The sequence below is a fragment of the Rhinocladiella mackenziei genome (assembly GCF_000835555.1).
Source record: "Rhinocladiella mackenziei CBS 650.93 unplaced genomic scaffold supercont1.1, whole genome shotgun sequence".
Taxonomy (NCBI): domain Eukaryota; kingdom Fungi; phylum Ascomycota; class Eurotiomycetes; order Chaetothyriales; family Herpotrichiellaceae; genus Rhinocladiella; species Rhinocladiella mackenziei.
Window position 1 is genome coordinate 4,801,704 of NW_013550604.1, and position 20,141 is coordinate 4,821,844.

The 20,141-nt window shown below is 50.1% G+C and overlaps 9 protein-coding genes across 9 annotated transcripts; 5 read left to right on the forward strand and 4 right to left on the reverse strand.

Annotated features, from left to right (window-relative positions):
• Positions 1-482: 482 nt before the first annotated feature.
• Z518_01703 (uncharacterized protein) lies at positions 483-1,403 on the forward strand (the record flags this gene model as incomplete). Its single annotated transcript, XM_013422301.1, has 1 exon — positions 483-1,403. One exon carries the CDS (start codon positions 483-485, stop codon positions 1,401-1,403), a length of 921 nt encoding a protein of 306 aa, XP_013277755.1.
• A 628-nt stretch (positions 1,404-2,031) lies between these two features.
• Positions 2,032-2,283, forward strand: Z518_01704 (uncharacterized protein; the record flags this gene model as incomplete). The annotated part of the gene is made up of 1 exon (XM_013422302.1): positions 2,032-2,283. The coding sequence occupies one exon, from the start codon at positions 2,032-2,034 to the stop codon at positions 2,281-2,283; it is 252 nt and encodes an 83-aa protein (XP_013277756.1).
• Positions 2,284-3,240: 957 nt separating this feature from the next.
• Z518_01705 (uncharacterized protein) lies at positions 3,241-4,336 on the reverse strand (the record flags this gene model as incomplete). Its single annotated transcript, XM_013422303.1, has 2 exons — positions 3,241-4,174; positions 4,230-4,336. 2 exons carry the CDS (start codon positions 4,334-4,336, stop codon positions 3,241-3,243), a joined length of 1,041 nt encoding a protein of 346 aa, XP_013277757.1.
• A 1,129-nt stretch (positions 4,337-5,465) lies between these two features.
• Z518_01706 (uncharacterized protein) lies at positions 5,466-6,776 on the reverse strand (the record flags this gene model as incomplete). Its single annotated transcript, XM_013422304.1, has 1 exon — positions 5,466-6,776. One exon carries the CDS (start codon positions 6,774-6,776, stop codon positions 5,466-5,468), a length of 1,311 nt encoding a protein of 436 aa, XP_013277758.1.
• A 379-nt stretch (positions 6,777-7,155) lies between these two features.
• Positions 7,156-8,607, reverse strand: Z518_01707 (uncharacterized protein; the record flags this gene model as incomplete). The annotated part of the gene is made up of 1 exon (XM_013422305.1): positions 7,156-8,607. The coding sequence occupies one exon, from the start codon at positions 8,605-8,607 to the stop codon at positions 7,156-7,158; it is 1,452 nt and encodes a 483-aa protein (XP_013277759.1).
• A 1,040-nt stretch (positions 8,608-9,647) lies between these two features.
• Positions 9,648-10,799, forward strand: Z518_01708 (uncharacterized protein; the record flags this gene model as incomplete). Its single annotated transcript, XM_013422306.1, has 1 exon — positions 9,648-10,799. One exon carries the CDS (start codon positions 9,648-9,650, stop codon positions 10,797-10,799), a length of 1,152 nt encoding a protein of 383 aa, XP_013277760.1.
• A 2,133-nt stretch (positions 10,800-12,932) lies between these two features.
• Positions 12,933-14,118, forward strand: Z518_01709 (uncharacterized protein; the record flags this gene model as incomplete). Its single annotated transcript, XM_013422307.1, has 3 exons — positions 12,933-13,096; positions 13,166-13,584; positions 13,643-14,118. The coding sequence occupies 3 exons, from the start codon at positions 12,933-12,935 to the stop codon at positions 14,116-14,118; spliced, it is 1,059 nt and encodes a 352-aa protein (XP_013277761.1).
• Positions 14,119-14,640: 522 nt separating this feature from the next.
• On the forward strand, positions 14,641-16,220 carry Z518_01710 (uncharacterized protein; the record flags this gene model as incomplete). Its single annotated transcript, XM_013422308.1, has 4 exons — positions 14,641-14,697; positions 14,748-15,257; positions 15,315-15,455; positions 15,513-16,220. The coding sequence occupies 4 exons, from the start codon at positions 14,641-14,643 to the stop codon at positions 16,218-16,220; spliced, it is 1,416 nt and encodes a 471-aa protein (XP_013277762.1).
• Positions 16,221-18,245: 2,025 nt separating this feature from the next.
• On the reverse strand, positions 18,246-19,562 carry Z518_01711 (uncharacterized protein; the record flags this gene model as incomplete). Its single annotated transcript, XM_013422309.1, has 1 exon — positions 18,246-19,562. The coding sequence occupies one exon, from the start codon at positions 19,560-19,562 to the stop codon at positions 18,246-18,248; it is 1,317 nt and encodes a 438-aa protein (XP_013277763.1).
• Between the last annotated feature and the right edge of the window lie 579 nt (positions 19,563-20,141).

Here is a 20,141-nt window from a genome sequence, read left to right on the forward strand (position 1 = left end):
GAGAGCTTGTGCAGGATTTCCGGCTGAAAGTTCGCTGCTTTCTGCAACGATATGGTGATGTCTTGCTCTTCCCTTACTTGCACTCTTGCTTTCTCCACCTCCACTTACTCCTCTTCCCCCTCCTTCAGCCCATTACGGGTCCAAGCTGAGTATTCGCCAGCACAACCAGCGCTGGCACTAGGCCATTGTCTTATCATTTGCTATCATTGTCTCGCTTATAAATCTCAGCCTAAATTCGTCCGAACATGCGAAATCACCAACAAGAGCGTACGCACCTTGAAGATCTAGATGCTGAGCATCCCATATAGAGAACATCTGTTGTTTTCAAATTTGGAGTCTTTCTGCTGCACCGCGCTGGGAACACAAGCATCTTGAAATATCCACTAGCAACTCGCCCCCCCTTCTCCTTCCCCCTTCACCAAAACAAAACGGAAAAAAAAAAAAAAAAAAAAAAAAAGGGTGGCAGCTTGGACGGTGCAACGATGCTCGTCCTCACAGGCACGACAGGAAACCTTGGATCTCGAGTCCTTGACTCAATATTACGTCTCAACCTCATTCCGCCATCAGAACTTATCATTTCCTCGAGCTATCCAAACAAAGTTTCTGCTGCAGCCCGCAACGCTGGCATAGAAATCAGACAAGGCGATTTCACATTCCCTGACTCGCTAGCCTCGTCGTTCAGAGGCGCCGACACTCTTTTCCTTGTGTCTTTTCCTTCCCCTAGTGTGGACAGATGGCTTCACCATAAAGCTGCAATTGACGTAGCAAAATCTGTCGGCATCAAAACAGTCATTTATACCAGTTTGATGTTCGGTGGGAGGACAGGACTCGAGAGCGTAGCAGGGGTTCAGCAAGCGCATATCAAGACCATCAAGTATCTAATGCAAAGTGGGCTGCAGTATGTGGTGGTAAGAGAGGGTATTTACGCCGAGAGCTGGTGGCTGTACGCCGGGTTTCAGCCGCGGACGTTCAAGAAGAGTGACAACGGTGAGGTCCGATTTGTGATCCCCAACGATGGTCCGGTATCGTGGGTATCGTGGGACGACCTAGGCGAAGGCACTGCAAAGATCCTTCAAAGGTACGAGAAATATCTAGGCCAGACATTGAACCTGACTGGTCCGCGTGCCACCAGTATCAGTGACATCGCGATGATGGTGGAACGGTACACGGGGCGCAAAGTCGGGGTCGATATTGTAGGCAAGCAGGAAGCGGAAAGGTATCACAAGTACGTGAAGAAAAGCGTATCGGAGGACAAGTTCTGGGTGATTGAGAGCTGGGCGGGTTGGCATGAGGGAATATCCCAGGGCGAGACCGCGACAATTGACCCGTTGCTAGGTAAATTGTTGGGCAGAATGCCCAGGGGGATTGAGGAGGTAGCGGAGAGCATGTTTACGCCGGAATGAAACGGGCTGCTAGAAGATTCCCGAACTCAATCACGGGAGAGCAAGCGGGTCGACTCCTGTGCCGGAATCGAATTCATCAGCAAGTCTTATGAGCCACCCTGATTGTTTAGACTTCGACGCAGAATTTCTCGCAAGGCTGTCAGCGTCAGCACCGCTGAGTGACTGGTCAATCAACCTTTATTGCTGTGGTGTCGCAGGTCCAGCCCCTTGATAGTTAGCAAATTTGGCGAAAGCCTTTGGCAATTCCTTTGGTGTGGATTACTTTTTTCTTTCCCTCGTGCTGAGGGGTTTTTCAATCTTTATGCACACAGGCACAGGCAGTTGACTGATGAGTGGACTTGTTGGATGACCTGAAACAAGGTGACGAATCCTCGCTGCTGACCTGGATAAAGTGTGGCACCGGGAGGCGATCCGAGTGGACCTGTTCCTCGGTATATGTTCAGCATCCGGTACCGATTCACATACAAGTGCCTCCTTGGTACTGGTACCCTCAGCTCCCGGTTTCTCTCGGATTGAATAGGGACACTCGGCTGAACACGACTCCGCCTCAAGGGCTCTTTTTCTACACCACCTCATCCCCTTCACACGTTGAAAGTCCAATGTTCAACTGTTGGTCTCTCTAATTACCATGGGCCTGTCCGATCCCGTTGTCGTTCTTCTCTGCATCTGCATCGCGGGGATTGTAGTCGCTGCCGCCGGCGCCCTGCACAGAGTGGTGGCTTCCGAAGAATTCCAATCCCACGCTGTCCCCATCTCCAATGCACAAGATCATTACATGAGACAAGTGCGATCGAGGAATTGGACTCTTGTCAATGATCCCGAAGCCGCTCTCCCTGACAGACGTACCGAAATCACCTACGAGTCTTCCTCCCGAGGTTGAATGCAGATTGAGCGTTCCACGATGTGGAAGAAGATACAATGATTTCGCCAGCCTCGTCAACTTTTCATGAGGAAAGTTATCAACATTCGGCGGGAATACAAATTCGGCTTGGTCGGAACGGAACGCCTGAACAGCGTATATTCCCTCAATGTAGTGGACGATGGCCAGAAGAGGTAGAGACGTTCACACATGGATGATCTCGGTTCCATTGTACTGTGGCTCCATGTCTCCTCCAGGCTGAGAAGACACAAGGAATGGCCCGCAGATACCACCTCCCCTCCATGCCCAGGGTTATCTCGTCCGAGCTGAGGCTTCTTAATCCCGAATAATCCTATCGATAGCTCGCACGGACCATCCTCCCGTGCGGGGCTGAAGGGCATAAGGGTCGCCTTCAGGGATTTAACAGCATCATCGAGGACCTTGCCCAGAGTCCGCGACCTTATCCCAGCCCGACGTCGTCCCAAATCAACGAGCGCATCCTACTTTCTTCTCACAATATCTGGTTCCTAGACCTTGGGTATATCGAAAGTACGGTGATATGTGAGGACATGTGCCGCCGCCAGGGTACATCATCTCCTCAATGCCCGGTAACCCTCCACAGAGACGCCTCACGAGGTCACAATGCTAAAGTCCTCAATGCACAATCAGAAGCTCTCACCGGCGAATCGGCCATGCCTTTTAGCTCTTCTAGCTATTATGATACCGGGTTCGAAGTGTCGAGCTGTGACCGAGGCGCTTCATAAGTTATAGCCTTGTCATGGTGATACGATGAAAATAAATCGATTGAGTCATCCCTGACAACGTCATGTGAAACTATGAAGACGAATTCTCTCGGTATGTTGTGATATTATGAGATTGAAGATCAAATATAAATTATGGCATTCCATATCTTCCTAAATACGTCAAATTCTATGAGCCATATTCCGATATATCTCCCGAAACCCTTTCTCACAACTGTCAAGAATTCATTTTCTCTGCCCTCGTTATCCCTGTCGAAGTGTTCGTTGCTGTCTTTTCGACAAAACTTCCGTCATCGCATGCTGGCCATTTGTCAGGCTGTTCCCAGAATTTCTCATGCCGGGTCTCGCCCTTAACACGATTGCGGATATCAAATGGATCAACGAAAGTCCACCAAGTAGCTCGCTGCTCTATCCAACCAGGCCCATAACGTTCTGTCGTGCCATCCATGTCGAGATACCGATTCTTTTGGCGCGGCAAGAACCGTCCAGGATGAATGATGTTCAGCCAATATGTGTATAGAACCATGGGCGCTGCTTCGAATGCGTATACATACCATTCATGGTCGTAGAAGGCCTGGCACAACGACGAGCACGATTCCGGAGAAGTGAACGTGCTGAAAGCCTCGATGGCGCGGAAGACGCAGCGCAAAATCACGAGCACCGAGGTGCCGTAGAGCATAATGCAAATGGTGCGGACGTTGCGGGGGAGTGTTCCTGAGCGCACGCAGCGGCGGTGGAGCCAGGCGACCATGCCGGCAAAAATGCTCTCGACCATGGCTTGCAGCACGAGGCCGATGGTTATCAACGTACCCCCGCTCTTGTACACGGACAGGTCGTCCGCGGCAGCGGCAATGCGTGCTGCCCCTGCAGCGGTGAGCGATTCGACGAGAACCCCGAGATAGATGAAGAAGTAGAGGACCCGGTCGGGGTTGAGTGGTGCATGCATGGGGAGGTAGTGCATGAGGCGACCGAGGATGTTGTACCCGGCGGCAGAGTAAATGGGAGGGCCACCGTAAATGCAGACGGACTGTGCAATATACAGGCCTAGATTTGCCTGGTTGTAGGTCGAGAAGGTGCGCAGAATCCATCCGGTCATGAAGACGGTGCCGCCCCAGAACATGAAGAAGGTGATCCTCCAATATGCATAACGGCTGAAGATGGGGATGTTAGAGCCGGGCTGAACAAAGGGGCGCGGAACTGACTTACAAGTTCTGAAGGATGTGTAAAACTAGTGATACACCGATGACATTGGCAAAGGCAATAGGGAGGGCATGGCTTGGGTTGTATGTGTACAGACTGTCGGCTGAAGCCATGTTTGAAGGTGCTGCGTATGGATGGTATGGTGTTTGAGACTTTCTTGAAGTGAATGGAGTCAGTCGAGTTAAGAATGGTGTTTATATAGACAGTAATGACCTTTTTGATCAACACCTGCTTCCACGGGAGAGATTGTCGATCCAACGGCCCGGTTTCAAGATAAAGAATACGGCAAAACGATCTAGGGTAAATACTCGACTCCACAGCCCACCAGCAGCGGCATCGATGACCGAAAACAGTTCCTGATGGGTCTTTATGTAACATACTACACTGTAAAATCAAAGCGACCTGTGTTCGTATTGCTGGAAAATCCGATCTGGAGAGCAAGGCTGGCGGTTGTTGATCAAACACTAGGGAGAGAATGGTCTCTTGGGAGCGCTGCATTGACCCGTATCTGGTTAGTGTCGCGCTATATAGCCAATGAAAGGCGGAATACTGTATGACGTGGGGACCCGCCAGCCGTGACCGACAACTGCGCAGCAGCTCAGCCCCAAGGCTCAAAGGATTCTCCCACCGTCTAAGCCTATTGTAATCGACTCCCCGGGTTAGTATGACGAGAGCTTGGCTAGACCAACGATGCAAAATTCTGCAGTAGGAGCTTCGACACCACGGACATCAACTTCAATCTGAAATATCCAGCGCCCCAGGCCTATAGCTTCGTCATTAACCCTTGATCGGGTGGCAGTCCTCTCTATCCTGTCCAGCCATGCCCGCACAAGTCCTCTCTCGCACCTTTCACGTGGGATTCACAGGTTGGAAGAGCAAACAAACACAAAGGCCCATTCAACTATTCCTCTGTCCACGACTCAGCCGCTTGCCACAACTAGACGTCTAAGGGCCAAATGGTAGAAAACCCGCAGCTCATGGAAGATGTCGTTATTGTCACGCTCGCTTTGGTTCAGTTCATAGTCCTGCAAACCGGCCAGACTTCCACTTCTGTGGTGATATAGGCAGGAGTATTAATTTTCTTTTGTCATGAGAGGGACAACGAACGGGCCATACGAATATTCTTGTATCCGAACAGAGAGCGAATTTTGTGTTGAAATCCTTTTGGTACTATTTACTGCACCTTCCTTCAGTGATGGGGTTGGAACAGCTACGTCGCAGCACATTTCGATGTCAGGCTCATCAGACTGAAGAACATAGTTTAAGGCCTTCCAGTAAATCGCCAGCTACGACATCGATTCCGCCGGACTGTGCGTCTTCAATCCCAAAGTTGATAAACAAGACGTCGTTGCTGTATCCATGATACTCCTGTCCGTGCGACTTCCAGCTTATCGAGGTCACGTAAAACATCTCTGATTGATTCCATGCGTCCAATGCTTCGAGCTCTAGGCCATCTGGTCTTACGGCCTCACCGGCTTTGCGGCCATGGATCCAGATCGGTTTGGAAGAGATGCCGTAAATCCCAAAAGGAGCCGTTTGCTCAAACAGCATGACATAGGGTTCGTACTCGCTGTGGAAGGAATAGAAACTTTTGTGCTGGAAGATGGTCAGGATATATGTATTCGAGTCATTGGGTTCGCAGCTCAAATCCGATCGTTCACAAAGGGTGATTGAAAGGGAGTTGGTCGCCTGGTGAATCGACTCTAATTGCTCAGCGACTCTGGGCATGTGCATGTTCATGCACTGCTGGTCGTTGAACATGGCCAGAGGCGCCAGGTTTTCACCCACAGATCCATCCTCTTCTAGTTTAGCGAACACTCGATTCGGAAAGATGTCGTAATGAACGTAAGCATCACCATCCTTGTCCCAGAATATGAACCAATTCTTCTCGACTGGGCCAAATGGCGCCGGCCTCCGAAGTTCAGTCGCCATTCGGTATTGAGTTCCCTCAATGATTTCCGAAGGCCAGCCAACGAGCATTCTGAAATCTTGGATCCATTGCCCAAAGCACGTATAGACAGAATTTGACCCATATATGACATACGGCGATTTTGGTCCGTAAAAGACCCTTGCGTCGTGAGGTCCAATATTCAGGCCAAAGTATGACAAGTCACCGACACACTTGTCACCCGTCGTTGCTGCTATAGGTAATATTTTCGGCGGCTTGATACACGCCAGCCTGCCTTTCTTGAATCTCGCTTCACAAACCAACTCGGTAAACCATGACGGCGCTGTCGCCGAACCCTTTACTTCTTGAGCGACAATGATCCATGTGTCGTGCAGTGTCGGGTGTGGTAATATGTTGGGATTCATAGCAGCGTCTTCGCCAAATTCGATCCAAAAATACTTTCTGTCCGGCGTCGAAACCGAGAAGACTTCGTGATGCGTCTCGGATATGTCATTCCCGGCCGTGCTGGGCTCATTTTTCATAAAACCGTTTCGCAGCAGCGGCAGTGTTACGAAATCATATCCGTAAACGACCATGAAAGCACAGGCAACGAAGATTAGTAGTCCAGTTATGAGGACGAGGCGTCTTAACCCTTTGGCCAACATTGTCTGGGAGAACGGTTGATATGTGAAGAAAGGTCGGAATGCTCGATGGCCAGAAAAAGCCCTCGGAGTCAGTGGCGAAGGTTATTATATGTGTGTATTAGGTATATGTACAGGTTATACCTTGAGCACACCCAGCCTCCGTGCCGAGGCTTCGCCCACGGGCTAGGGTCAATAGATTCGTTCCTATTATATTGAAATTTCCTACTCGTTCTGGCATTAGTCTACGTCAGCTGTGGATTTCTTCACCCCGCCACTGATGACTTGTGAATTCGGCCCAGGGTGAATCCCACAGACTGACACATTACTCTACCAGCTTCAGCTCCCTGTTGAGCACGCAAGGCGTGATGTTCGAGTGATTATGCCACAAATCTCACGCTTTCTACAACTTTTTCTGCGCCAATGCGCGACTATATAGCCATTGCGAGAAATTCACGCTTGGTTCATCAATCAATGCAGTTGCTACTCCCGCGATCCATAAGGTAGCTGGGAGGAGGATCAACTGCGGAAGGAGAAAGCTCAATTCCAGGCCGAAAGGTCCAATTTTGGGTAGCTGCAGGATATTGATCCACTTGGGGATGTTTGTGGCATGACTTTCCCTTGACCATCCGACGGCTGCATATATCCTGTCGCCGAGTGACCAAAGTATAGGCCCGTGGACCAAGTAGAAGGCAAATGATATGCGGCCGAGATATTGATTGAATCGTGTTTCGAAGAACGATTTCAGCCATGAAATTCGTTGAATCGAAGCAACAAGAAAGGTCGAGGCCCAGAAAAGGTAAAACCATTTGTAATCGAAGACGGCTTGCGGTTTCAGCAGTGATAAATAATACCAGCCAGGTGATTCTCTCAGCACGTGAATGTCCCGGTTGTAAGAAGGAACGCCGCCGAGATACACGCTGATGATGAGAAGACTGGAGAAAATACTTCTCTTAATTGGGGCCAATTTCGAAAAGAAGCGCGGCAGGTTATCGTCTTGTTCGAGTAGGTCGAGATCGCAAAGAAGCATTCCCGCCACAAAAAGAGAACAAAACCAGCCGTCCACGATGTACATGAAGTAGATGATAAGTCCCACTTCACACCACAGCCGCGCGTTCCTGGTCAGCCTGGAAAACGCTAAGAGTGATGTGTAAATAGCAATGGAACCCCTGAACTCGACGGGAATAGACCAGGCATGAAAGCTGTAGCTGAACCATGGCTCGCCGCCTGTTCTGAAAACAAAGCTGAAGTTTTTGAACTCTGAGTACCAGTTCCAAAGCTCTTCACGGTAGCTTGACAGAGGGCATGGGTCTGCACGATACTTAAACACATGCCACGATGTCATGTATAAGAAGGTTGTACAGATGACCGGAATATGAAGCCGAAGCCATCGTCTGAATAATGCCGATGCCAAACTGTCTCCTAGTCTCCTGTAGTCGCCGGTATGGATCATCGTCATGGGCTTGGCTGACAAGACATATCCGGAGAGAACGAAGAAGATAGTCACTGCGAAGTGACCACCAGAGAAAAATGTCCGGATTCCTGGTAGACATACGAAGTAATACTGCCTGTCGTATCCGAATGCATTCTCTAAGATCCGATCTGGCGAGAGTGCGTCATGAGCCCATAATTCATGATGACCCCAGTACACGAGGAGTGCTGCGAATCCTCTCAGGCCATCCAGATATGCTGTTCGTCTAGTGTTCACGCTTTGCACCTGATTCTTGTCGTCGAACGACGGTTTCAGAATGCTAAGAGTCCAGGTCTGTATCTGATTGGCAAAGGGGAGGCTTGTCTCTTCTTTCAGCCCATTCAGGTGGCCCTTTTCCAGCAGACTGTCATGTTGGGAGGGCATCTTGGGCGGCTTAACCTGGACTGAAGGATATTTTGATTCTTATGAGCGGGGTTGGGACAGAACGAATGGCGACGAATATATGTGTACGCGATTGTGGTCGCTGCAACACCAGATTTAAGGCTCATAGGAGCTCAGCACGAGCAGCACAACTAGGTGAGATGAGCTTTAACCCCGCTGTTGCTCCGTAAACTTTATCATTGTCCCACGTCAGTGACGGTGAAGAGCTCCAACGCTCAGCATTTTTCACATGCAACGACAAACAAAAGCTCCCAGTTCCCGAGGTATCGAAGGATTCTCCGGAGATCGTTGAGGGTCTAGTGGTCATGGTCCGATATGTGATTTTACCACATGCCGTGAATGTGCCCTGTAATGACCCTGTAAGCGCCGGGCCGGGGCCCCTCGCCCTTGACTTCAAGCCGAGGCAGTGGGGCCTGGGGTACAGGATCAGCGAGAGACCAGCCATCGGCGAAGATACCTAGCCCGGAACATGTAGAGTCCAACCATCCGATACTTTTTCTTCTTAGGCCTCGAAATGTGCGATCGCCCACCGACTCAACCTCTACGTGCCAAAGAATGACGATGGTGGAGACAACAAACCTAGGCCTCCAATGGTTAGCCTGAAGGTCTAATGCGGAAAGTAATCTTGTTCAGGAACGGCAAGGCTCTCTCCCCTATTGGATGATAGGATGGGCAGCAATGCTGCTGCAAAGCTACCTGTTCTATTCCTACCAGGATATCGTCTTTCCCAACTTGCAGCATCCTATGTATCTGGATACTAGTTTAAAAAGATTGACGTCAACAAGCTTCATGCGAGTTGCTCGCTAACCTCATGGACCTTTTAGAGTAGCTCCCCAATCATCCAGAGCCTACGAGGATGCGGCTGGGGGAAAATCCGCCAGCGGTGAATATGGGGAGTGATGATGTTTGCTCCGAAATTTGCTATAATGCTTGAGATCTTTCGTCCGGCCTCAGAAGTACCCGAGGTGTCTGTCGTCTTGTCAAACTTGGTGGCACTTCAAAAGAAGATCACTATAGGAACAATGGGCTCCCCAACAACAACACCTATATTTGGTTTCTGTTCTTCGAAAACCATCCGCAGAATCTTACCGACATGCTTGATACTACTGTTGTTGACGTTATGTCTATCTTCTGCTGGCTCGTTCGGCGACTTCAGTGCTGAAGTGTCATACCACGCAACTTTGGGGACCGGGAGATTTCCGCAAAAGATATGGCAGACTTGGAAGGTCGATCCACTGGGCTTCGAGGAAAGAGACTTGACAGTGGCACGTACTTGGACGCTGAAGAATCCAAACCACCGATATGAAGTGTTGACCGACCAAAATGATCTGTATTATGTGGAAACGCATTACGGCCCTGGGGGGTTGAACCGTCTCGATATTGTTCACACGTACAGGTCGCTTACTGCCAAGATCGTCAAGGCCGATCTCTTGCGATACCTGGTGATGTATGCTGAAGGGGGCGTATACACAGATATCGACGTCGAAGCCCTGAAGCCCATTGATCGGTTCATTCCAGTGCGATACAACGAAAAGGACATCGACATGGTTATTGGCATCGAGGTTGACCAGCCAGAGTTCAAGAACCACAGCATATTGGGAGGAAAATGTGAGTCCTTTTGTCAGTGGACGTTTATGTGCAAACCCAGACTTCCCGTCATGATGAAGCTCATTGACCACATCTTGAACTGGCTCAACGAAGTCGCCGCGAAACAAGGCGTACCGATGTCTGAGATTCAGCTTGACTTCGATGAGGTGATCAGCGGTACGGGTCCGTCCGCTTTCACGAAAGCGGTGCTGGCGGAGATGGCTAGTCGAAGCGGTGAGGAGGTTCAGTGGGAGAACTTTCACAACTTGGGGGAATCCAAGCTTGTGGGCGGCATCCTAGTTCTCACCGTGGAAGCCTTTGCAGCGGGACAGGGACACTCAGAGTCTGGTAATCACAATGCTAAGACCGCTTTGGTCAAGCATCATTACCATGCGTCCGGGTGGCCGGCCACACATCCTCGGTACAAACATCCTGTGTACGGAGAGGTTGAAAAGTGTAACTGGGACCCCGAGTGTGTCAAACAGTGGGACGTCAACACCGCCGCATTCGAGGCCTTGGCCCCAGAAGAGCAAGCAAAACAAATCGCGATAAAAGAGGCGGCTGATGCAACGCAAATTCCTAGTTAATATGGCTGGATAGCATATAATGGATAGCATAAATCTTGTAATCTCTTTTCCGGAATCACATGTCCCGCATTCGCGAAGGATGTCTGTAGCGTAAGGGGTCAAACCAGACGGGCACTCGGATCCTGGAGGAATGGATTGCACATACCATCGAGTCATGCAGATAGAAGACAGACCCCATGTAGCGGACCTAGGTATGGGGCTTCTTGTGACAAGTCTCAAGACTCGATAGTGCATGAAAAGCTTCTCTTCAAGATTCTCGACCCTCGGTCCGGGTGAAGAAGTCCGTAGCTGAGGGAGCAGTTGGCATCTTTTCGATTTCAAACAACCGGATTACCCCCCCAGTTGACTTTCGCCGAGCGTGAAATTAGAGACGGGGGGGACGCTCGTACAGGGGGGTTTTCATGGCCTGGCCTTTGCCGATCTTGTGCGAGATAAATGGCATAATATCCCTGCTGGAGGACAACACCTTCCCACAAAATCCCATCATCAACATGGGGTTTTCTCAGCATGAACAAGGTTGACAGCGATGCTGAGCTAGTTAATGGCAATAGCTTTGGTCCTCGTCTAGCTAGCCTGCATCCTCCGAATTTGTCCGAGGATGGCAACTGTGGGAGCTTTCTTTGCAATATGACGGGAAGAATTCTCGACGATCTGACCATCCTACTAGTGATCAATCAGACGGAGGAGTGCATGTCGTGTATCGGTACGAATAATGGGACACTCGGCAAGAATTGAAACCGTACTGGAGTTTCCCTAGATGAGCATCTCATGCTGGCCACATGGACGCTGGAATATGGGGTGATGTGCGCCAGTCGTCGGAAGAACTTGAGATGGCGAGAGTCTTGGTACTGACATCCTCGGGCCCCTGGTCCACCCCGGAAGGCTTGAGAGACCCAGGCTGGCGCGTGACTTGCGGGACCCCGTGGGAAAGGTCACTCCCTACCAGGGGCGTCAGGGGATGTAGCCAGAAGGAGCTTCACGTCGCCACTTGTTCTGGTGTAAAGATTTTTCAACGGGACCAGCCCAAGCTCTCCAAGCACTCGTTACCTTTGACACTGTACGCAAATGAAAATGCCTGCGAATAATGCTCCAATCATGGGATCTCCGGTGTGGAGCAGAGCAGGCAATGTGCTATCTAGACAGTACAGCACAAGAACCAAAAAAACTCAAATGCAAGACATACTACCTAATACGTACTGCGGTCCAGGGTGTTGGCCAAGTGGAGAGTCGTTAGCGAGAAGAAAAGCTTGGGGTTCTTCAAAGACACAGCGATCAAGCAAATGGACCTCGGAATGTTACATGGGAGGCAGGTCGGAGGGTCATCCTACTTGGTAGATAGTATTTTACCCCAGCGTGCGCCCAACACTATCTAGGTAATATTGTTCCGGTCCAATAAAGAATGGTATCTAATCTCGAATCGTGCCAACAATTGGTAAATAGATCTCTCGGTCCGTACCTCGCATCTCGACGGGTCCCTATGCGAATAGACCATTTGGCCGTTGAATGGGCTGTATTATGTTCACACTTCAAGTCGGCGGCATTCATGCTTCAACGTGAACTGTATGCCGCTAGAAGGGTTTCCCCGGGTTAGCGGACGAGGCTCATCCGCCAAAGTTTGAGCAGCTTTCAGGCTTGCTCCGATTCGCTTGCCGATCTAGGACAATTATAACGAGTTGGGTTAGCCTTGCCGTACCCGAAAACCTTTCCTATTTGATTGCTACCCACTACATTACAGTCACATCCCACCACCTCCAGATGGTAATCCCCCCGATCAGCAAAGGTGCTGATCCTCTCGAAGTTGGCGTCCAGGATAACCAAGTGTTGGTTCGACTCCTCGGTAATATCAAAGGTGGCTGGCAATTGGCATGTGAAAGAACAATCATTCCTTGTATTGGTTGGTGGACGGCTTGTTTCGTGTAATGCTGGACCTTGCTGTGTGCCTGTGTGTGATTTTCCTCTGTCATTATTCATAGAAGACTCAACTTTCAGGAAGAGGTAACAGCGCCGATGGAAAACGCCCCCTGTCTCGAATAACATCCGTGGGGTTGTTTCTCTGATATTGGTCACTCGTTTCAACATGTCTCGACATCAAAATTCCACCCGCACGTTCTTTTTCTCGATTGATTTTCAATCATGGCGGCAGATTCAGAAAAAGCGAATCCGACACACGCTGAGTACGAAGGTGCTCCTACTGCGAAACCCGGGTTCAGACCCAAGTTCAAGAGACATTGCGCACGATTTTGGTGGATATACACTATAGTATTCATCATTGTTGTTTTGGTCGTTGTGTTGCCCGTGTAAGATTCCTATTTCCACCCCCCGACGCCTGGCTCAGCGTGCGGTTCAAATGCCTGACAACATACAAGGGTCTACGTTGCCTATCCTCACGCTGCGCAATCAGCAATCGACAAATCGGCTCTTGAAGTGACCTCAATGTCCCTGTTGAATCCTGCTCCAAACTCATTGGACTTGGAACTTGACAGCCTCTTCTTGTCCAACTCCAGCTTACAGGCGAAGCTCGACGCCTTCGAAGCAGATTTGTGTCTGGAGGATTCCACCACTCCCTTCGTCCAGATCTCAGTACCGGCAATCAAAGCCGCCAACGGCTCTCAAATTCACATCAGCCAGGGAGTTCAAATTGAGCATAACAATGAATTCTTCAAATACGCCGAGACAACTCTCCTCAGCGAAGAATACAGTATCTACCTGAAGGGCAAGGGAGGCCTGAAGTACGGAAAGCTGCCCAAGACCACGGTAGACTACAACAAGAAAATCATGATGAAAGGTGTGTTTTTCTTTTCCATGGACCATCCTTCCGTCGTCCAAGGCTAACGAACCTGCAGGATTAAACGGGCTCAAAGGCTTCAATGTGACTGAATTTGCCCTCATCACAACCGCTCAACCTGACGGCAGCAACGCCCACGGCACCGTTGTCATCCCCAACCCCACCGTCACCACCTATTCCCTGGGCAATCTCACCATGTCCATGTTCGTTGGGGGGTTCTCCATTGGGAACTCGACGCTCCAGGATGTAGTCCTCCCACCAGGGAACAACACCGTTCCCCTCCGCGCCGTGACCAACCAAACCGCTGTCGTGGAGCTGCTCTTCACAGACTATAAGTCTGGAATATTTCCAATCGACGTCATGGTGAATCGCGTGGTTTTCCACGACAAAGATCTTCCTTATTATGAGCACGCGCTGCAACTGCATAATATGACTATCCAGCTGGACGTTATTCAGGTTTTGGAACAGGCAGGTCTGGCCGGGTATCTGGGCATAGGGAACTCAACGAACTCAACAAGTACAGGAAAGGCATGACAGAGCTAAATGAGCCCTGAAATTTGAAAATTTGCTCCTTCGGAATGAAAGAAGGAAGTGTGGACGGGAAGAGCCGGAAAGTTGAGCTGACCATGCTGGCATTCTAAATATCCCCCTGACATGAAACAGTTTTATCAGATTCTCTCTATCCCCTTCCTTCATCTTTGACCTTTCTTACCTTTGCTTTACTCTTCCCTTGCCCATCCATGTTTCTCTTTCCTTCCTCTCATCCGGATGGATACATTTTCACGGCCCCCTTTTTCTAATTACCGGCCTTTAATGCTTGGCGGCATCGCGTCTTCCCAAAGTGGGGGCGATTCTGACCTATGGCCTCTGCCATTTCCCGTCGCTTTTCCTTCTTGGCTGTTCCTCAGCCGCGTTCAACTCCTTGGTTTCGTCTCTTCAGGCGACCGACCGTAGAATATCTACTCGAAATACAGAGGTATGTGGTGTTTATCCTTCTGGGATTGAACCGAAGACGTTGACCTCCAAGCAACTTCAGGAGTGGGACATACTCACACCATGCCAGGAGTTCCATCCGGAAGAGCCTGTGAAGCCTGTCGCCAACAGAAGAAGAAGGTTGGCATAAAGACTGCAATAGAGGGATCACGCGGCTGACTCAATCAAAGTGCGACGAAACGACACCTTGTTCGCGATGTAGTCGTCTTGGGATACCCTGTGTGGGATCCGGCCAACGGAGGTTCCAATTCAAAGACCAATCCCACAGATTTCAGGCTGCTAAGATTGAGCGATCCAGCTCGACGCATTCGGACGCAGAAGGGCGCTCGAGTGTGGGAAGAGTCTCTTCTCCTCCGAGTAACGCGCTGACAATCCTGGTCAGCGGGTTCGCCGAGAGAGTCCAGCCCGCGACAAACCTGAAATATAACCTAATATGGGCCTATGGAGGTTTTCTATTACAGGTTCCCAAACGCTTGGGCTCAAACGAAGCTCTCGATGCCGCTGCTAGTTGTCTCATCACCGCACACCAAAGACTCATTATCGCTGGGGGTGATGTTATTCCTCAAGCTCTTGCAAAATACTCCCAAGCACTTAACGCCCTCAGAAAATGCTTAGACGATCCCGTCGAGGCTTGCTCTGCGAATACATTGTGTGCGGTAATGATTCTTTTGATGTGTCAGGTGGGTGAAACCTGACTTTGACCATCCAAAAAAAGTTCCCTTCTTACATGTTTATAGATGTTTATTGGCCTGGAAGGAACCCGTTACACCGGTCACTGCGAAGGCGCGGCCAAGATTCTGAAAGCAAGAGGAACCCGACCGTACAACCCAGAAGACCAATTTGAATCCGTACTGCTCCTGACCCTTCGAGGCCCTGTGGTAACAATCGGCCCCCATTCCGAATAACATGCCCAGAGCTGACAAATGGTCACCTAGCTTTTCGAAGGGCTTTTCAATAATAGAATCCATTTCACGCGCGAAGACTGGGAAACTCTTGTGCAAAACGAACTGGACCAAAGGACAGGTGCAGGCAACATGATGAATAGCCTTGCTCGAGTCCCTCCCATCCTGGAACGCGGCAGAATTGCCTTGAGAGATCAACAAGAAGATGAACTCCGGAACTTGTGCAGGGAAACAAAGATCCTTTATGATCCTCTCAAGGCACCTTTGAGAGTCGCACAAGCCAATTACCTGGAATCAGCTCAGAAGTTTCGGGATTTGCAATCCAGTCCTGTCCAAGATATGTTTTCGTCTCCAGTTATGAGACTGTATGGGGGGCATCAACGCATGTATGGTCTAGCGCTGCTGGTCCAAACTATCCTCAACGGCATCCTCCGTTCTTTGAGCCTTGAGCATGACGTCAACCTCGAATCAGAATCGGACTGTTTGATCAAGGAAATTGTATCTCTAGCAGAAGATGCCACCATTTTTCGTCCCTTAGGTTCTTGCTACATGGGTCTGTGTCTTGTATTGGCCTGGGCCGGAACCGCCGACCTTGAGACAAGACTAGAAGCCGAAAGGCTTTACAAAGAATACCGCTCGGATTTCCCGCTGTCTCAAGATGCGAGTCTGGAATTGGCATCCATGTCAAGTCAGTTGAATTCTTACAACCCTCTTCTCCCTGGAGATTCATTTCATCCATGAGAGTGTTGAATTTCTCATCAGCGAGTCGAAGTCGAGCAAATCAGTTTTGGCAACCTGGATTCGGGTCGGCTTTTATGCAGAATTTTGTATCTTTTCAAACCGAAAAATCGCACAGCGTAGATAGGGAGATTCAACACTCGAGACCAACCACGCATGAACGCCTCATTCAATTCCTCCAGGAATCTCTACTGTTCGATTAGCCCTGGCATTACATCCCCACATCCGCCACCGCCGCAACCACGAGAAGCCCTTCGAGATTCATGAGCAATACCGATGCCAAAAGGCGCCCCACCATCGGTAGTGACAGTGTTCAACGAGTGCGTTGGAACTGCGACGAGGTTTGCCGACACCCTCATGGCCGCGAGGTATGCGGGAAAATAGACGAGAGTCACTGTTACGGCACAACCTGGCAGGCTCATCGGAGCCTGCGGGGTGCCTGCCACGGACCCACTGTGGCTGTCGGTAGCCTTGTGTGCCTGCGTGGGAGCCTTGCGGCATGACTACACCACAAGGCTATAAGTATCTAGGATAGCCTCGCACTGTTTTCATGTTCTTTGTCTCTCGTCTTAGTGCACTGGATAGTAATGTTATTGTCGAATCTCCACTCTCGTTCTGTAGTACGCCCCCACCCTGACAGTCACGTTGAAGCGAGAACCAGTGTCGGTGAACAGGTCGGTCCGCATGCTGAGCACTTTGGCGTTGCCCATGTTGATGCGGTCGATGACAGGTGATGTAGAGGATACAAATCATGCTGAGGACGTGGGGGCCGATTTTTGTGCTTCAAGCGGCTTTTGCCGGTGCTAATGACGAATTGTTCAGGATCATGTTCGAGCTCGAGTTCGAGTTCGTGGTCCTTGAACGCTTGTGATGTTCACATGCTCAATGGTTGCGGTCTCAGCATGATCTAGGACTGGGACTGTTTGTTCCGTGGCGGGTTCGTTGCCTCGGAGCTTCATCTTTTCTGTATGCTGCATGTTGCTCGAGTAAGGTGTCTTTGTGTCTCCGTCGGTCGGTCAAGGACTCAAAAGGGATAGGTGATAGATGGCTTTTCTTCTTGTCGATGTAGAGGCAGATATTAGACGTTGAGACTAGTCTGTTACTAGGTAATGACTTGCTTAGAATACCGAACCTCTTGCAACAGAATACCTTTGTCACTCAATCGAAGTATCGATATGAAACTCGATACTTCCGTAAAAGAGCAAAGAACAAGACAGGCTGGGAAGCAACCTTTATAGCCCATGTCGACGGCCCCAAGACCATCGGCACACGGCACTGAGAAGGGTCTCGGTGGAAGTTCAGACAGTGCTTCTCAAATGCGTCGATGCTTCGTCGATGCTGTAACACCGTTCGTTCACTTGCATGTGTGGGCCCCAATCGTCTTCGAAGTTTGAACTCTCTTGCCTCTGAGAACCCCTGCTCTTGTTGGACGTAGTGCATTTAGCTTAGCGAAACAATGTAATCAAAGATTCGAAGCAAATGGGATGGGACGTGTACCTTTGTCCGGGTATGATTCCGGCATGGAATCGCCACGGAGAGGCTTCAGATTGCTGAGCATCAACTGATTGGGAATCAAAGTCAGAGTCGGGACTGGGTTTTGCAGGGCATTGCGCTGTGTATTAAATCGCTCGTTAGAGGGAGAACGCAGATGTTTCAAGGAAGGGTTTTCCGGGATGGATGAGAAGTCAGGAGGGGCTCGGGAGAAATATGTCTGGGTGTCAATTAGAAGGGTGAGATATATTTCTGTACACGCTTGCAAATTGTGAAGCAAACCTAAATGAATCCTCCCAAGATTCCCACTGCATGCTCCGAGCGCTCGACGTGGTTTCTTTGTACACGGGATGTGTCATTCGAGAATGTGGAAATATCGAAGCAGAAGACTTTTGATAAAAGGCGCACCACACATAAGATATCTCATGCACCTGCTTTTCTTTCCGCCTCCCCCGCTCCTAGGATCATTCCATTAATACATGCGTGCCAGTACTATCAACCGCAGCGCCGACGCTTGGAACGTGGTTCTTCCCCAATCTAGAGGATTAATTTTCCAGGTTCAACTTGCAATACGGTCTTGACGCGCTCGAGAAAGGTGCGAGCGCGTTGTTCCTCACCTGCTGGGACTGTCAGGCTGAAGACGTTTATAGCGCCGTCTGCCGTAGTCAAGTTGCGTCCTGCTACCCGCGACGAGGAAGAGGAAGAGCGTTTAGGAATAGCTTTCCCGGATAAAATGTCGATGATGTCCGGCTTCCTTGATATGGATGGTTTGGATCGCGAGAGGGCTTTTCTAGGCGTTGGGTGGGGCAACGCATCAATTTGAGGGAGATAGGTGCCCCTTGAGGTCGTGGGAATGGAGTTCAATCCGAGTACGGCATTGAAGAGGTCGTCGGCTGAGGGTTTGGTATCCTCGGGTTTGGGAAGATCGTCGTTGGCTAGGTCGACAGCACGGGCAAGGAAGGTGGACAGTGGTACTGTCACGCCTAGTGTGTCTTCGATTCGTTTCTGTACTTTGAGTACTTCGGCTAAGGAGACGGTCAAGCTGATGCTGCTGAGTTTTGGAATAGGGACTTCCGCTGGAGGAGCAGCCGTAGGAGCAGCTGTCGGTTTGGGTGCTGTTGGCATGACCTTGACATTGCTTAGGTCTAGGTGAGCCATGTGTTCGATTCGTTTAGATTGTTGGGCTGAGTAGTCGGATTTAATGGCGCCCAGATATGCCAGCACGTCGCCCTTCAAGAGTCGACCATTCGGACCAGTGGCGGTGATTTTGGCGACGTCTTGATCCGGGATATGGTTCTCATGGATGAGGGCAATGACAGAGGGGTAAAGAGGGTATTTCGGGTTTTGGCCTGGTCCGGTAGGAGTAATTTTTGGTTGATCTTTTGCTGGTTTCTTGGTTTCCGGGGTGGTCTTTGTCTCCTTCGGTGGAGTGGATTCTGCCTTTGGCTCAGGTTGTACTGGTTTAGAGTCGTCGGGGGGAATTTCTAAACTCGACACATCATCGCCAGGGTCACCGAACACAGCTATCCTTGCGCCAACTTTGACAGATTTTGTGCCATTTTCAGCAAAGATCTTGACCATAACACCATCATCTTGAGCTTCGACGTCCATGGTAGCCTTGTCGGTCTCGATTTCTAGTAGAACGTCTCCGGCCGAGAAAGAATCGCCCTCTTTGACTCTCCAACTTGAAATATTTCCTTCGGTCATGGTGGGTGACATGGCAGGCATCGCAAAATTATGCGCAGAGAGGCAGGGGGAGATTGAGGAGAATGTTCGTCGAGCGAGAGGTGGAGGTTGTGAGCATTGAGAGGTGATTTGGCGTGCGAGCAGCCGCACTGACTGCCGGGCAGCCATGATGTAGATGGCGTGACTTCAAGATGCGAAGGTGATAGAAGAAGATAAAGAAAGGCCGAGGAGCTGCAAGGGAAAATAAGAGTACTAGGAAGCGTGAAGAAGCTGAATTGTTGAGCAGAGCAACTTGAAGTTACGGAGTTCGGGCGGATTGCTGAATCGCCAGTTCGCCGAATGGCTGACTAAGTTATTCTTATCGGGCGGAGCGGCATCCGTTCTTGCGCTCTTGTCCTCCACCCGGTAGCGCTGGACGAAGGGGGTCAGTACATCCAAACACGTCTTTTTCATCTTCAGTCCCACTCTGAATTTTGACTGGGACTTTAAGAATGCCCATTGTATACCTCAGAGACCTCGCGCAAACACGGTGAGATCGACTTCGGTGCATCTAATCGGAGCCACTCGACTATGGCCCTTTGACTCCTCCTCGAGCCCATCTTGACACGAAGGCTTTCTCAGAAGGTAAACCTTTGTCAGCTTTACGCTCCTGTCAATCAACCTTGACCAGGGAGTGTCTTCTGCATCTCAATCATCAATGCTATTCTCCTAAATGATACAAATGGTAAACAACCATGCTGACTTGTT